The sequence below is a fragment of the Heliangelus exortis genome, chromosome 1 (genome assembly GCF_036169615.1).
Source record: "Heliangelus exortis chromosome 1, bHelExo1.hap1, whole genome shotgun sequence".
In the NCBI taxonomy this organism is placed as follows: Eukaryota; Metazoa; Chordata; class Aves; order Apodiformes; family Trochilidae; genus Heliangelus; species Heliangelus exortis.
In genome coordinates, this window is record NC_092422.1 from 198106400 (window position 1) to 198122313 (window position 15914).

General features: G+C 42.5%; 1 protein-coding gene across 8 annotated transcripts in view; it reads right to left on the reverse strand.

The window, feature by feature from the left end:
* Nucleotides 1-15914, reverse strand: part of GOLGB1 (golgin B1) — a 44784-nt gene that overhangs the window by 2618 nt on the left and 26252 nt on the right. For 7 of the 8 annotated variants that reach the window (XM_071734296.1, XM_071734293.1, XM_071734294.1 and 4 more), the window contains 9 exons: nt 10258-15296; nt 7263-9213; nt 5467-5645; nt 4310-4475; nt 3121-3252; nt 2278-2436; nt 2060-2157; nt 1272-1406; nt 488-593 (listed from right to left, as the gene is read on the reverse strand). In XM_071734296.1, the coding sequence (XP_071590397.1) occupies nt 488-593; nt 1272-1406; nt 2060-2157; nt 2278-2436; nt 3121-3252; nt 4310-4475; nt 5467-5645; nt 7263-9213; nt 10258-15296 (7965 nt within the window). The remainder of the gene's footprint in view (nt 1-487; nt 594-1271; nt 1407-2059; nt 2158-2277; nt 2437-3120; nt 3253-4309; nt 4476-5466; nt 5646-7262; nt 9214-10257; nt 15297-15914) is intronic. The other variant, XM_071734299.1, reaches the window with a different exon arrangement.

Below are 15914 nucleotides of genomic sequence, written 5' to 3' on the forward strand. Positions count from 1 at the left end.
GACCCCCAAAGTCTGAAAGAGGCCAGAGGGTGAACTTTTCAGCAGGACTTCATCCTTAGCAGGACAGGGCAGATGGCTGCCAAGCTGTCATCCTCTACAGCTCTTCACTTTTGAGTTAAAACTGAGAGGGTGGCTTAATGAGAGGGCAGACACCCAACATAACATGCACTGGGGACAGTAAGACATCCTGCTTATATGAGGGACTGGCCTTCAGTATTTCACCAGGAACCTGTGACCACATTTTAGGCACAAACAATGCTGACCTCCATTTTGGTGTAAATTTAGTCTGCTGACGCGAACTGTAGGAGAGCCACAATCAGAACAACACCTGGCTCCTGGCGTGTAAAGCAGCAACAGCAGAAAACTGCACAAACCCAGATAGATTTAAATGTGCTTGCAGAAGGATTAGGTGCTATAGGTTCACAGTTTTCACATCTTGCATCAGCCAGGGTTCATATTACGGACAACTGTGAATGTAAATGCTTACTTTGCTGAAATTATTATCCATGGAGTCAATCAGCAAGGAATGCTCGTGACCTGGAGTCACATCAATGCTAGCACTTGAGGAAGACATCCACTCACTTGACTGCAACCTGCCACAAAAAAACATGAAATCAAATTCAGTTTCTAATAATGCCCCAAACCAACACTGTAGAGAAACTTAGGAAAGGAGGTATTTCTTCAAAAAATAATAAACAATTGCAAGCAAGCCATGGCCTCACTTGACAAGAACTGGTTTCATTTGTACTACTGCCATGTCTCCTGAGCTCAAGCTGAGCAGAAGGAATGGGTGATCCAACTAGCAGTAGTCCTCCTTCCTCTACCAGGAGCTGGTAAAACCATAACAGAGTGGGTGCACTTGCTCACTGCTAGCCACTTCTGTGGTCATAGTCATAGGGAAAAGTAAAACACCCATGCTGCATGATGTGCAGATCACTGTTCCTCTCCAGTGGACAGGACAATTCAGCTGCTGGCAGTGGAGTCCTTTCTTCTTTAAGGTCCAGGAAGTATGGCAATTCTTCATCCCTTTGAGATTTTCAAAAGTTATCTGGACATGGTCCTGGGCAACTGGCTCTATGTAGCCCTGCTTGGCTGGACCAGATGACCTCCAGAGGTCCCTTCCAAACTCAACCACTCTCTGCGAGGCATGGTAAAGTTGCTTTTATGCCCCCAGTGACAACTGACAAAAGGATGTAACAAAGTGCAGATGAACAGAGATAGGATCGCCACAGTTTTATGGTGATGTTGCCTGTTGGCTCCAGCTCACTCACCTCCTAATCTGCTCCTGTGCTGCAGAGAGTGCCTCCTCTACAGCAAGACGACGGTCCCGTTCTTCCTCCAGATGCTCCTCTAGATACCTCAGATCCTGCTTTGTGCTGCTATGTAAATGTTCTGATTCAGACAACCTGTCAGAAAACAACCAAACATGTGTCAAGAACAGGCCTAGTTCATAATATATTCCGTTTCTTCTGATGCAGCATGTGAACAGACTCCAACTCCCTTCCACTTCACACAGAAGACTAGTTACCTTTTATTAGTATATTTAAATTATTTGGAAAGCAAGAGAGAAAGTAGATCTCTTGAAGCTTCTGTGTCACATTGGGATGACTCTGTCATCCACAGCCACATCTTCTGAAAATTATTTTCAACTGGTATGAGGAATCATGTGCTAGATCCAGGAGGGTTACACAGAATCATGTGCTGTCTCAGTTCCAGGCATTCTCAGGCTAACAGACTTGAGACCAGGACCACCGATACTCTTATGCAGTTAGTGAGGACCCAGCCCATCAAATCAAATCAAAGATGGTAGTGATAGTCATAGCTGGTGACAGTCAACAAGAATTCCTGCTGCCTATTGCTTCCATTCTTCTAAGTTCTATCCAAAGAGACAACAGCAGCAGCTGTCCAGTGTTTATAGCAGTTCCTCCACTTCCACAAAGTCCTAGTGTGGAACTGAGTTTTCCCAACACTCTGATAGTAACAGAAGTAGGCTCATCATTAGCCCAAAGACATCCATCAGGACTAACATCCCGCCCCTCTTTTTTCAGGCTTTCTTTACCTCAGCTGCAACTCCTGGAGTTCTGGTGTGTAATTGCTGCTCTGAGGTTCATTCTTTTCTTGGGGTGCTCCTGGAGCAGCATCTGTTGCAAGCAACTCCTGAAAGAAAGGGTGAAAGTGTGAGAGAGCACTGCATGAGGAAAGACAGTAGCTACAGCATTATGCAGTTAGTGGAGCAAGAAGCTTTTCCCCCCCTTGCCCTAAAACGACCACCCATACCATGCATTTGTCTGCAGACTGCAGCTCCTGGAGCTGCCTCTCAAGCACCAAGCAGCGGTTCAGAACTTCACTGTAGTGCTGATGGCTCTCACAGATGTTCCGACTGCTACCACGCAGCTGGAGGGACAGGGCATTTTTCTCCTCAAAGACCTGAGATAGCTGAGAAAAGAACACAACTGCTAAGTAAAGAACTCTAGGTATTGTTCTCTGAGTATTTCTGTGAAAGCAAAATTGTTCTCTATGTAACTGAGGGTCAGAATTCTACTGAGAACCACCACACTGCATGTTACTAAGGTCCAAGTGTTACGGGAGGTGGTGACCTTAGGGGCTCAGCGCGGAAGTCAAAGATGAGTCCTCACAGAGGTATAATCGATGCTTCCAGAAAAAAAGGACTTTTATTATGTTCAAAAAACGCTTATATACTGTTACAGTGTTCATGCCCCCCTCCACTGCACTCCAAAACTACCTGCTACAGGTCACCTGGTGCTGTTTACACGCAACAAAAGCAAATCCTATTGCTGCAGGGATAGAAGCCACTTGTTTTTCACTTTGTGCCTCCTCCTAATCTAACTTCCAGGACAGGGTGTCCTTGAAACTCTGAACAGTCTCAAAACATGGGGTTGTGCATACAGCAGCACCGCACGCCCCCGCCTTTCAGACCATCCCCCTACATCCAAGGACCAGTCACTATCTCCAACAGGAGTTCTCCTGGGTGTCAGGGAAAGTTATGGAGCAGATCACCTTGAATGCCATCATACAGCACATGCAGGACAACCAGGCCTACCCTCTTCTTCACATTCCTCATCCCAGACAGTTCAAGCAAGTTTAAGATATAATTGGTACCTTGCTGTTTAACTGCTGAATTCTGAGCTCTTTTTGGTGAAGTTCTTTCAGGCTGTCACTTAGCTGGGCCTGGAGATGTTTTGTCTCTGTTTCTAGGCTTGAAAAGTCCCCTCTTAGAACTTCTGAAGAAATCTGCCAGGGAAAATAAAATAAAAAATCCACTGCACCCATAATGACCCACTCTCATATCAGTCCTCTCTGTTTAACATTCCAAGGTCAGATCCCAACATTATTTCTAGGCCTGGAACTTGACCTGCTCAAGCAAAAAACCAGTGTAGAATAAACAGAAATACTGAAAACACCTCTGCAAATCCAACCAATTAGAAAACATCAGTGAACTAGCATATACAATAGATCTTTCTCAAAAGTTGCCTTAAAGCTCTCTATAATACAGGAAGGAAAAAAAGTGTATGAATGAGAATAAGAAAAACAAACAAAAAACCCAAAGTAATGTCCACCCTGCTCTCATTCAACACAGACTAAAAGATTAGCACTGAGGCATGCTCCTGGAAAGCCTCATGTGGACATTGCTCTAGCCTCTTCTTCACTTATATGAATGTGAGTCAAAGGGATAAGGGGAGATTTCCTCCCTCCTCCACTGGCATCAAAGCTTCTCACTGGAACATCACACACAGGACAGTGTGGGCAGGAGAATTCTTTCCATGCTCGTCATGAAATGGTGTTGTACATGCAGCAGGCAAACAAAACACTCAGCATATTCCAGCTCCACTTTCAGGACTGAGATACAGGGAAAAGAAGGCTGAAAGTGCAACGTTCAGCCCTCAGCCTCTGTGCTTGAGTCAGGATTGTAGATTCCTGCCACAGTACAGACAGCGGTAAAAATTCAACAGGAAATTTAACAATTAAAATGTGACAGGAAAAAAGAAACTAAACAAGAAGATTCAAGATGCAAAGGGCAATTCTAAAATAGTGAGAAAGACCTAAGGTGCATAGGAAGCCCTTTCTCTTCTACTCTCTCTCTTGACACATTAGGAACCATGAATAAATAGAACGTAAGGGTATGGCAGTTTCCTGATCCAGGTTGTTTTGTTGATACAGTTCTTGGAGGCCACACAATAAATTGATACTGTATGATCCCAGCCTGCATGGGCTGGGATCACATGCAACTCTGGCTGAATTTCAAGCCTCACACTTCCATGCAGTAAAGAATCTGTGTGTTTCCTCCCACCTTTGTTTGGTACTGCTCCTCCACAATTTGAGACTTGCTGAGGGGCAGTCTCATTTCTTGCATGATCCTTTGCAAATGGTTCAGTTGCTTGTCTTTTTCTGCTATGACCATCAGGTACTGCTCCTTCATGCTGCTGTTCTGCTTTTCCCAGGTAGTTTTCTCTTGCCTGCTCAGTACAACATAAAGGAAATTACCAGTATCACTTATATCCTAGCATCCAGTTCAGAATGAGCTGAAGATAACTCTACTTCCTAACATTACCCTATGCCAGAAAAGAAGTTTCAAAACTGAACCAGAATTACAGCACTGATCCCAGCATGCAAATTCAAGGCCTTGGCTTCAGGTACATTGTAGAAGCTAGATAGAAAATAATTCTCTTTTATCAAGAGATAAATAAAATTGTAAGCTTCTCCACACTTTACAGGATCTGAAGTGCTAATCTGAGGATCAGATCAGGGGGAGGGAAGAGCACCAGAAGTTTTTATATCACTTTGGGCAAAGACACACCATACAACTTTCCACAAAAAAACTCCTCCCCTTTCACTCCAGGCTCAGTCATTGTTAGATGGAGCAGAAGTCCCTGAAACAATTTTTCACCCCCTTTTTAGAACAGAGCATATTTGTTTGACTCGTTCCAGCCCAGTTGTAGATGACAATTTACTAGACTTGAATTACAGACTTTTCTTAAAAATAGAAGACATAAAGGAAGTGAAACAAAGGATTAGGCACACAAAATTGGTATTTTCTACTTAATTAAGTCAGTGGGATAATAAGGGGTGCTCATCATCATCTTGGAATGGAGAGTTCTGTGATACACATAAGCTCCAATACAAGGAACAGCCTGAGTTCCCTCTCAAACACATGATGTTGGCCACCGCTGACAAAAGAAATAATAATTAGAGAAGGTCATTGATTTATTTCACACAGGCATTCCCTTCCACTACACTGAGCTGCAATCCTTCACCCTAAGTGTCAGGCAAAAGCTGAGCAAGGGGAATGTGTGCCCAGCCTGAAGAAGACCAAGTGATGCAGCGGCAGCTGACCCAGGTAAGGGGCTATCAGTGCTGCCTTTGCCTTCTGCCCACAATTGCTCTTTAAATCAAAGACACACAATTGCACGTTTATATCTCTGAGGCAGTAAGACAGACAATTCTCACCTGAGCTGCTGGAGCTCCTTCTGGTATAAAATGCTTTCTTGCTTCAGTTGTTCTTGGAGATAGAGCTGTCTGTCTGCATCTTGTTGGTACTCCTGCAGCTGTGCTTTTAAGCGAGAATTTTCAGCTGATTCTACCCCTATAAGTATGTATTGCTGCTGCAGGTTCTTCAGCTCTCTCACCTTTAATTAAAGGGAAAGATCAGAGTGTGTGACAACTGAGCAATCAGGTTGATTATTTATAGGTTTTTAAAAGCATTTCTCACTGTGGCATCTGGAGGGAAAAAAGCCACACTCAGATGACTAGAAAACTAGAGACACTAGAAACCGGATCAATGATTACAGCAGTCTACTAGAAACAGGCACATGGTGTGATTCTTGGGGTGCCCTACACAGGGATAGGAGTTGGACTTGATGATCCTGATGGGTCCCTTCCAACTTTGCTAGTTCTATGATTCTATATAAAGAAACTGCCCAGGAAAAAACTGTCAAGAGAATTATATTGTGAATGAGTAGTGAGTTGAGACCCCCAGACTACAACATTAATTGCCTTACTCAGAGGAAGACAAAGTGAGACAGAAGGAGCTGATTAAGAATAACTCCTGAAGTTGGCACTACTGTAAGCCAGGGAACCGAGGAACTAAAATCTTTCTGACACTCAGACTGGAATTAGAAATAAGTTGTCATTACACATCCATCACTACAATCATTTTTCAAAGACCAGAGGACATGACTGACTCTAGAGACAGGGAGGTGATTAATGAGTCAGGAGATCCCTCTACTGAGGATCTATCAGTATCAGTAGCACTACACAGTCCAACAGGAGACATAAATCTACAAATAACAGATACAAAATGGACAAGGAAGATATGTTTAAGACAGTATCACAAAGTGTGTTGTGAATTAACAGAAGAAAAAACTAAGACAGGCTGAGTGACTGTGGAAGATTGTAAAAGTGTCATCTGACCAGCAACAAGAACTCTGAAACTTGCTGAGCTGCACTGTGCCAGAGACCGTACCAACACCAACATATCCAAATGAATGCTTTGGATCTGTCTTGACAACCTGCTGCCATGAAAAGCAGCAGACCCAAGTCTTTGCTCCAGTCTCTTCTAGAAATCAAATCAAACACACAAGGTTCCACAGATGTGGACCAAGTAGGTTATCATTCTGAATCTTATTTCCATCATTCCATATTTTAAATCAAGCTAACAAGAGATACCACCCTGCAAGGTCAGAAATGAAATCACAGCTTCAGTATGCTAGAGAAGATAACATAGATGGCACAAAGTAAACCCAAAGGATCTCATGGAGTGTACAACCAAATGCAGAGGTCAGTGGGAGGCAACTCCATTACCTTGGAAAGGTCATGGTGACTGGAGAGGTTCCTGGGGACTTGAAGAATGTAAATGTCACCCCTACCTACAAGAAGGATGAGAAAACTGGGGAACTCCAGGTTAGTCAGCCTCATCTCCATCCCTGGGAAGGTCATGAAGCAACTACTTCTGATCCATGAAAAAGCAGGTTGCAAGAGAAGTTGTGGAATACCTACCAATGCAGATATGCAGCATCTGACTGGACATAGGTTTGGGCAACCTATTCCAGCTGACCTTATTTGAGCAGAGGAGTTGGACTAGATCTTCAGAAATCCCTTCCAACCTCAACTATTTTGTGATTCTGTGAAGGCAATGATCTATGTCCTACATTACAAATACAAGATCTAAGTACTGAATTTTAAGATTTGAAGATCCAAATCTATGGGGCTTTAAGCAAGAGCAAGTGGAGAGAACAAGGACTTACTACTCTGTCTCTGTCATTCTGCAAGGAGGAGAGTGCCTTCTTAAGACTCTGAATTTCTGAAGGAGTGGTGGGAGTGCTCCCTCCTGCTTGTTGCTTCACTTCTTCAATCTTATGTGCTTTGCTCAATTCACTCAGCAGACGGTCTCGCTCATCCTGTAGGCTTGCCATAGCCTTGGAAAAAGACTTGACCTGGTTGGAAGAGCCTTCCAGCTTCGAAGATAAATGGAGAAGCTCATCATCTTTGGCCCTGAGCTTCTGATTAAGATTCTCAATCTGGGCCAAGAGACCTCTTTCATCAGTGGCTTTCTGCAGTTCTGCCAGCTCAGACCTCACTGTATCTCGGTTGCTGGCAGTGGAAAGTTGCTCATTTTGTAGCTGAACCACTTGTTTCTGAAGATCCTGCACCAGACTCTTTTGCTCCTTTAAGTCTACAGAGTATTTCTGTTTTAAAACATGAAGCTCTTCATTGGCCTGGTCCCAGCTATCCTGAAGAGAGCTCATGGACTTCCCGAAAGACTGAATTTGAGCTCTGAGATCTTTGTTTTCATCTGTGACTGAAAGATATTTTTGTTCCATTTCCATCAAGTCCCGTGCCAACTCTGCTACTCTCTCTTCTGCTGTTTCTGTTTCATTCCTCATTATCCCTGCATCATGATGTAGGTGCTTCAATTCCTTCCGAAGCCTGTCCTCGGCCTCTTCCACTCTCTTGGCTGCATCCCTTTGAACACATACTAGTTCCCCCTCAAGTTCTCTTATCCTTTTCTGTGACACGGAAAGCTTATGACTCAGTTCCTGTGCCTCTTCTTCTTGGGCCTTCAATTGAGCTTGACACTCCATTACAGGACCCCCCTCTCGTAATGCTGTCACCTCACTCTGCACCTGAGACAAAGAGGATGTAAGGGCTTCAATCTCCTGAGACATACTGACTTTATCCTCTCTCAAGGCCACCACGCTCTTCCTGAGGTCATCCCGAGTTTGCTCAGACTCCTTCAGCTGGGTTTCTATGACTGTCTTCTCCTTTTCCAGGGCTTGGATCCGCTGAAGCTGTGTTTTGAGAAGCTGCTTCTGCTGGGAGTCCTTTATTGAAATCACTTGGTTTAGATCCTCTCTATACCGCACCAGCTCTGCATTCAGCTTGGCATTCTCAGAGTTGAGGTCATCCATCCGGCTATGAAAACTTCTGATTTCTTCCTTCAGCTTGTTGTTTTCATCAGCAGCCTCTTGAATTAGCTGGTCCTTTTCCAAGATTATACCAAGATGTCGCTCCTCCAGTTGCTTGTAGTCTCTCAGGATACGGTCTCTATCATCTTGCAAAGAGGACATGGACCTGGTGAAGGAGTCCAGTTGTGCCTTCTGTTGCTTACTTTCTTCTCTGGTTATTTTAATCTTTTCATTGAGATGATCAAGTTTGCTAAGAAATTGGTTCTTCTCATTTTCCAAAGCTTTTTTATCTTCTTCCTTCTTACTTAGCCTATGCTGCAACTCTTTCATCTCCTCAGAATGCTGCTGCTGTAATTCAGATAGAGCAGCCATAACTGCTTCTTCCTTGGCAGACAGCAAACTAATGATTTTTTGATCCTTGGCACTCGTTTCTTCATGCAGCCTATTTGTTAGGTCCTTTGAGGCTTGCAGATCAGCCTCAAGCTGTTCACAGCTGAACTTAAAATTCTGGATGCTGGTCTCTTGTTGCTTGACTAAGCTCCCCAGCTCTTCTCTGACCAAGTCACATTGGGTGAAGGAATTCTGTAAGTCAGCAAGCTGGTCTCTCAGGCTGCTGATCTCTGACTCCAGTCTCTGCTGCTCATTCTGAGACCTGCTGTACAGTTTTTGAGATTCTTCAAGCTGGGTCGAAAGCTCCTTTTTTTCCTCCTGCAACATTTCACATGTCTTTTGATGCTGCTCGATCTCCTTCCTGGATTCAGACTCCCAGCATTTCTTGTTGTGTTCTAGCCTGAGAACAGAGAAGAAATCAGAAGTCCGTCACAAATTGATAAAGTATCTCAGTACCCAAAACCACAGTAATAATTTTCATTGATTATACTGATTTGTAAAGGCCACAAAATTAGTTTTACTTTAAGAAAGCAAGGTGGAAATATCCAGATTATTAGTTTTTCATCAATTTAAGATTCAAGGCATCTTTTAAAGTTCTGGCTGCAATGCTGTCTGAAAGGGGGTGGTGCTGGGGGAACATTTTCTTTTTAAAGTTTCCCAGCAAGATACAACTTTACGCCAATACTGAAAAAAAAAAAAAGAAGGTTAAACATTGAATGCTATTACCTTCTTTTCATTATGTTACTTCTCTCATTTATTGTAGTTAAATAAATAAATAAAAACCTATGAAACTGGTATTCTCATGCTTGATGCTAATTTCATGTTTCAGCATGTAAAGATATAGTATTTTGATCACAAACTTTACAGAACAATTTTACTCACGTAAGAGCAGTTTGGTTTTGAATTCTGGAAATTCCCAGATGTGTACCTGGATACATTTCCATAGCTCCATCTTTCCCTCAAAATCTATTTTGGGATTTAACGGAATTACGTATCCCAATGCTCCCTTGGTCTGTCAAGACCTGAATGCAACAACTCTGCCCAAAAGCACCTGTTTCATATTCCAGATTAAGAAAGACTCCAGATAGTACTCGGCTACTGCTTGTCACAGAGAACAGATTTAACCTAATGCTGAGAAGGAATATTTTACAGTGTTAATCTCCTTGTATCCTTGTGCAGACAACAAATACATAGTAACTCCCAACAACATAATTTCAAACCTCTTTCTATTCAAACATAACTGATCCGTGAGATAAGGCTTTATGTTTATGGTTTTATTAGGAAGATTAATTCTGCCTCCATCTTAGGCATTCATTAGTTTCGCCATATTTACGTACTCAAAATTCTTTCTGGTGTAAAAGGGGGATCATACCTCACCTTTGGCTGCTGCCTTGTCAAAAGGAAATACAGGAATATCATCTGAAGTCATTATCATCTCCTTTACCTGGATATCTGAGTCTGAAGTTCTTCGACATGCATGGTCATCTGTTTCATCTGGTCCTTGAGCACAACACAAGTTTCCTCTTTTGAACGTATTTCTTCCTCCATCTTTTGAATGGTTTCAGTGAATTTCTTCTCCCACATTTTTGATTCATTGATCACTCTATCCCTGTCATCCTGAAGGGACGACATGCTCCTGGTGAAGGCTGCAAGCTGGGCTAGGGTTTTGTTTAGGCTGCCTTCCAATTGCTTGACTACTTCATCTTTTGTCTTCAAGGAGCCTTGAAGCTCACCAAGAGCTGTTTCTGTATCATCTTTCTCCCTCTGCAAAGCTGCCAGCTTTTCTTCCATGTTCCTGATTTCCTTCAAGTGCTTGTTTTTTTCCTGCTCCAGTCTTCTCTCAAAGTCCTCGTCTTTTTTTTTCATTTGAATTTTAATATTTTCTTTGTTTGCCTGCAGCTCTTCTTTGACTTTGACACTCTCTGCTAGAACCCTTGCTGCCTCACTCTGGGTGTCATCCAACACTACTCTGCAGAGTGCAAGCTCCGCTTGGGCTTTCTTGGTGTCTTCTACTGCTTTATCTAAATTCTCCTTGGCTGCTTCTGCCTCTTTCTGAGACTCAGTGTGCACAAATTCCAGAGCTTTAATAGTTCTTTCTAAACTACTGTTCTTTTCCTGGCTCTTAATACAGTCCTTCTGCAGCTGCTTAATCTCCTGCTGTTTCTCTTTCAGCAGCTCCTGAAGCTCCTTTACATGTGTGCTGCTGTCTCCCCTCCAACTGCATTTTGGCTTTTCTACAGATTCCTTTTGCTTTTCTGAACTTGCTTCGCTTTTCTTCTTTGCCATCTGACATTTCTCCTCCTCCAGTTCATGCATCATTCTCTGCAAACTCTGAAGCTCCTGTTGCAGTTGCTCATTTTTGATCTGGAAGTCTGTTGCATCTTGCTGATAGTTTCCAATACTCCCATTAAGTTCTGCCAGCTGATTCATTAGCCTTTCTTCCAAATCGTCCTTCTCAGCTTCTAGCCTGTCTTTCAGTTCTGTCATCCTGACAAGGTCATCTTTGGTTTTTTGGACTGTTTGTTCCATCTCTTCAACTGTGTCCTGAAGAACATTCAATTCATGGAGTTTCTCTTTCATTTGGGTCTCTAAAGCCTGTTTCTCCCCTGCTAAAGTCTCAACACACATGCGGATGTCACCCAGCTCTTGCTCTGAAGCCCTCCTGTTACCTTCCAATTCTGTAATTCGCTCTTTGAGTTCAGCTATCTGCTGTATGTAGGTACCAAGTTCTTCATGGGGGCTACTGCCTGCAGATGCTTTTTGTTCCAGTTCTTCAGTAGGAGAGTCTGGTCTAAAACTTTTCTCCACTTGATTTTCAGTCCTGTCTGTTGGTGCAGCAACTGCCTGATTTGTTTCTTCCCCTGTTGTCTTCTGAGCAGCATACTTGTCCACCAGTTCTCTGCTTTCCTTCAGCTTAAATTCTGTTAACTGCAAATGATGCTTTAAGTCTGTGATCTCTTTATTAAGAGACTCCTTTTCAGCCATTACTATCTCAAGCTGAGCAGAAAGAGACTGGTAGTCCCTCCTAGAGCTCTCCAGCTCTTCTTTCAGGCTAGTATTTGTAAAGACATCTCCAGCCCTGTGCAGCTCTCCATCTGTAGAATGCATTTCTGCTCTTAGGTTCTCATTTTCCTCTTCTAGTTCCAGGATCTTTTGTTGCTTTGATTTTGCAAATTTCCTCATTTTCTCCTTCATTCCATTGATCTCCTGTCGAGCCTCCTGTAGCTGCTTATCCGTTTCCTCTTTTTTGGCTTCAACACTTTTCAGATTCATGAAAACTGCCTGCTTTTCCTGCCTAGCAGTTTCCAAAACACGCTGAATCCGCTCAGTTTCATTGCTCACGTTCTCATAGGACTGCAGGAGAGTTTCATATTCTTTCTGCAGCTCCCTGTATTTCTCCTGCCACTCAGAACTCTCTGTGGCTTGAAAGCATTTCAAGGATTCCACCTCCTTCTCCAGCTCCTCCTTCTCTAGAACAACTCTATCCAGAGTTAATGTAAGGTTTTTACAGCACCCATCAAGATTCTGATTTTCTGTAAGTGCTTTATCAACTTCTGCAATCAGTTTTTCTCGTTCTTCAGTGAGGCTGGCTAGCTTTTCTGTTAAAGTTTCTGTTTCTTTAGTGTGGCCACATATTTGGCTTTCCATATTATTCAATTTGTCATTAAGATTTTCAATTGTAGTTTTAGCAGTAGCCAGCTCCTCTTTCAGAGACTTGCTCTCCTTCAGTGCCTCTTTTCTAGAGATAAGGGCAGCTTGCATCTTTCTCTGCATTTGATTCTTCTGTTTAGCTGCTTCTGCACCCTCATCTTGCTTCTCCTGAATTTCAAGCAACTCTCTCTGCAGTCGTTTGCTTTCATCCTCATGTACCTGAGCTTGAGTTTCCAACTGACTACATAGTCTCTTGACTGAATCCTCTTTTTCCAGCAACTGTGCCTGCACATTACTGAGAGCTTCACTTTTCTCCTGTAACTGCAAGTTAAGAAATTCAATTTCTTCATCCTTTTGCTGCATAAGTGTTTTCACATCTTCCAGACTGCCCTCATTAGAGATTTTTGCTTGACTCCTCTCCAGTTCTGTATGAAGACTTGCTGCCTTAGCTTCAGCTTGGTCAGAGGTTCTCTTCAACCCTTCTATCTCCAGAAACAACTGTACTATGTGCTCTTGCAACTGAGAGACTAATTCTGATTTGCAAGCAAGTTCATTTTGCATATGGTTAATGTTATATTCCAATTCCCCTTTCTCCATCTGCAATTTTTCAAGTTTTCCCTTTAATTCTTCCCCAGAAACATCTGCAACTTGCACAAGTTTGCTATTTGTTGTATTTTCTGCATCCATGCAGGAAGAATCCAACCCACCTTGATTCCCAAGAACAGTCTCTGTTGATTCTTTCTGTTCTTGGAGCTGTCTGAGCTGAGCTTGGATGCTCTCCTTCTCTTTGCTTTGCTTATCAAATTGTTCTTGTAGGACATTGTAATCATCCTTCTGCTGTTTCAGCTGTTCTCTGTGGTGCCTGTCTTTTTCTTGAGCCTTTTTTATAGTGTCTTTGCGAGATATCAGGGCTTCCTGCAGTTTTTTTTGAAGTTGTTCTTTTTCTTGTACAAGCGTTGAAATCCTCTCTTTCAGAGCATATTTTTGGTCTTCTTCAAGATTTATAGCTGCTAAAGTATTTTTTTCATTTTCTTCATAATCTTTTGGGCTTTTATTGGTTTCACCTACTTTGTCAGCAACTGCCTGACTCTCCATGATTTTGATTTCATCCTCATTTGAGACAGTATTTGTCTTTCCTTGCAAGCTTCGCTTCATTTCCTCAATCAGTGCCTGTAATCGTGCTTCGGTAGTTTCTTTATCCTGCAGGTCCTTCTGTATGCTCTGCAATTCAGATTCCTTCTCAGAAAGCAGCTGAATCAGATACTCTTCACTGGGATGGCTTTCGAGATTCACTTCTCTGCTCATCACACTTGTTGTATTTTCTTCCCCTTCAGTTTCCTGAGCCACTGAGGTTTCTGAATCTTGCTCTCTTCTCGATTGTACTAATTCATTCTCTAATTTTCTGACCTTCTTCAGAAGCTCCTTCCTGTTAACAAGGGCTGCTTGCAGCTTCTGCTTGACTTGCTCATTTTCTTTTTTCAGAAGTTCAAGTTCATTTACCAATCTGTCACTTTCTTTGCACGCTGCCTCTGTCTCATGCTGCTGCTCAGACACAGCACATTTCAGATTTTTATTTTTTGCTTCAATGTTTTGGTCTCTTTCTTCCTGGGCTTTTAATAACAGACTCGTTTGCTCCTTAAGACTCTTCAGCTCATTTCCTAGAGAAAATTTCTCTTCATTCAGCAGGACCATTTTCTCAGACATGCTGATGCTGATCTCTGACATCTGTTGGTCTTTCTCCAGCAAGGTTTGCTGCAGGCTCTCTATAGACCTGGTGTGTTCAGCAACGAGTTGTTCTAAACTTGCTGTTTCACATCTCTTTGAGGCTAAGTTTTGGGAAAGTTCTTCTAACTCAGCTGTATTCTTCTTCAAAAGTTGTTCTAGATCAAGTACTTCACATTCCTTCTTCTCAATCTGGCTTCTCAGATCCTTTAGTTGCACGTCCTGGTTAGAAAGCTGAAGTTGTGCTTCATCCAAGTCTTTTTGCAAAGCTTCAATTTTTATCTCCTTGGATTTAAATTCATTTTTAAGGCTCTGGATTTGTTCTCTCAGAAGTCTGCTTTCACTGTCTGACAATCTCTGCTTTTCTGAAAGAGCTAGATCTTCCTCAAGTTGCTTCACTCGCTCTTTCAGTTCTGTTATGGTAGAAAGTTCCTTCACTTGACACAGGAGCTGATCTCGTTCTTCAGTCAAGACACAAAATGCTCTGTCAGAATCCTCTATTTTTTTTCTGTATTCCTCAGCCAACTGCTTTAGCCTATTTATTTCAGCACTTTTTTCTCCTAGATCTTTCTTATAGGCTTCTTGTGATTTCTGCAGAGTTATTTGCAGTTCTGTACTTTGGTTTTGTAACTTTATAATTTCTTGAGCTGGAGAGGTGCCAGGCTCTGGATCTGCTGCAGGCACTTTTATCATTGCCTCCATCTCCCGTCTGCAGGGAACAGTGCTCCCATGGGACACTGCTTGAAGACTGCTTCTGTTTTCCTGAAGCACACCAATTTGCTGCAGTTCTGTTTCTTTCACTAATGAGCTACTGCCTGACTCATTTTGTGTATCTGAAGCCTTCTGCTCTTCCCTCTCATGTAACCATATCCGGGAATTATCTTGCAGCTGGTTATCTGCTTCTCCTGTTTGGTTACTTGTAGAAGCTTGACCATTTGGACCCTTGAGCTGACTTCTCAGAAAATCTATTTCTTCTTGGGCTTCCTTCAGTTCCAGCAGCAAAACTGACAGCTCCTTCTGTTTTTTTACAGCAAAATATTCTAGAATTTCAGGGGGACAATTTTCCTCAGTAAGCTGCTTGCTTCCATTGGGAAAGCCATCTGTGCTTGCCTAGAAGAAAATAATAGATTTCAATTTTCCTTTGAATCCTGTGAAAGGATCACTTCTAGAAGTATTTTTTGCTCCCCACATTTTGAAGTTTAAGAATACCCTTTCTTGAGCTGGCTATTGCAATAAATAGTAGCCTCACTAATAACAGGAGGACTCCCCAAGTAATTTCTATTAATTTCCATTTTTGAAGTTGCAACATGAGAGATTCTGGCTTTAGGATTACGCCATAAACGTAACTTCCTATTCCTTTATTTCCCATTCTCTCTTGATTACAAGGTAGGATTATTCTGAAGTGTTTTAGTTCTGTGATTCTCACAAGCCTTCAAGTGTTACTTATCCAGCTATGATTTCCTATCCAGTTTCTGAACGAGGAGGTTTTGTCCTCTGTTCCATCTGTCCATTTACCATGGCAAAGAAACAGTGCAGAATCCAATAAGCCAGTCTGTGCCCATCTCCAAGGTGAGAGCTCTAGACAGAGCATTTGGACCAACGTGCTTGACTTTTTCCAATTAACTATCTTAGGGTTTCCTCACACCCCCCAATACATATTACAAAATAAAAGCAGTCACAAATGCTTCCCAGAAAGCACAGATCATCAGCCCACCAATAAGCCAACGT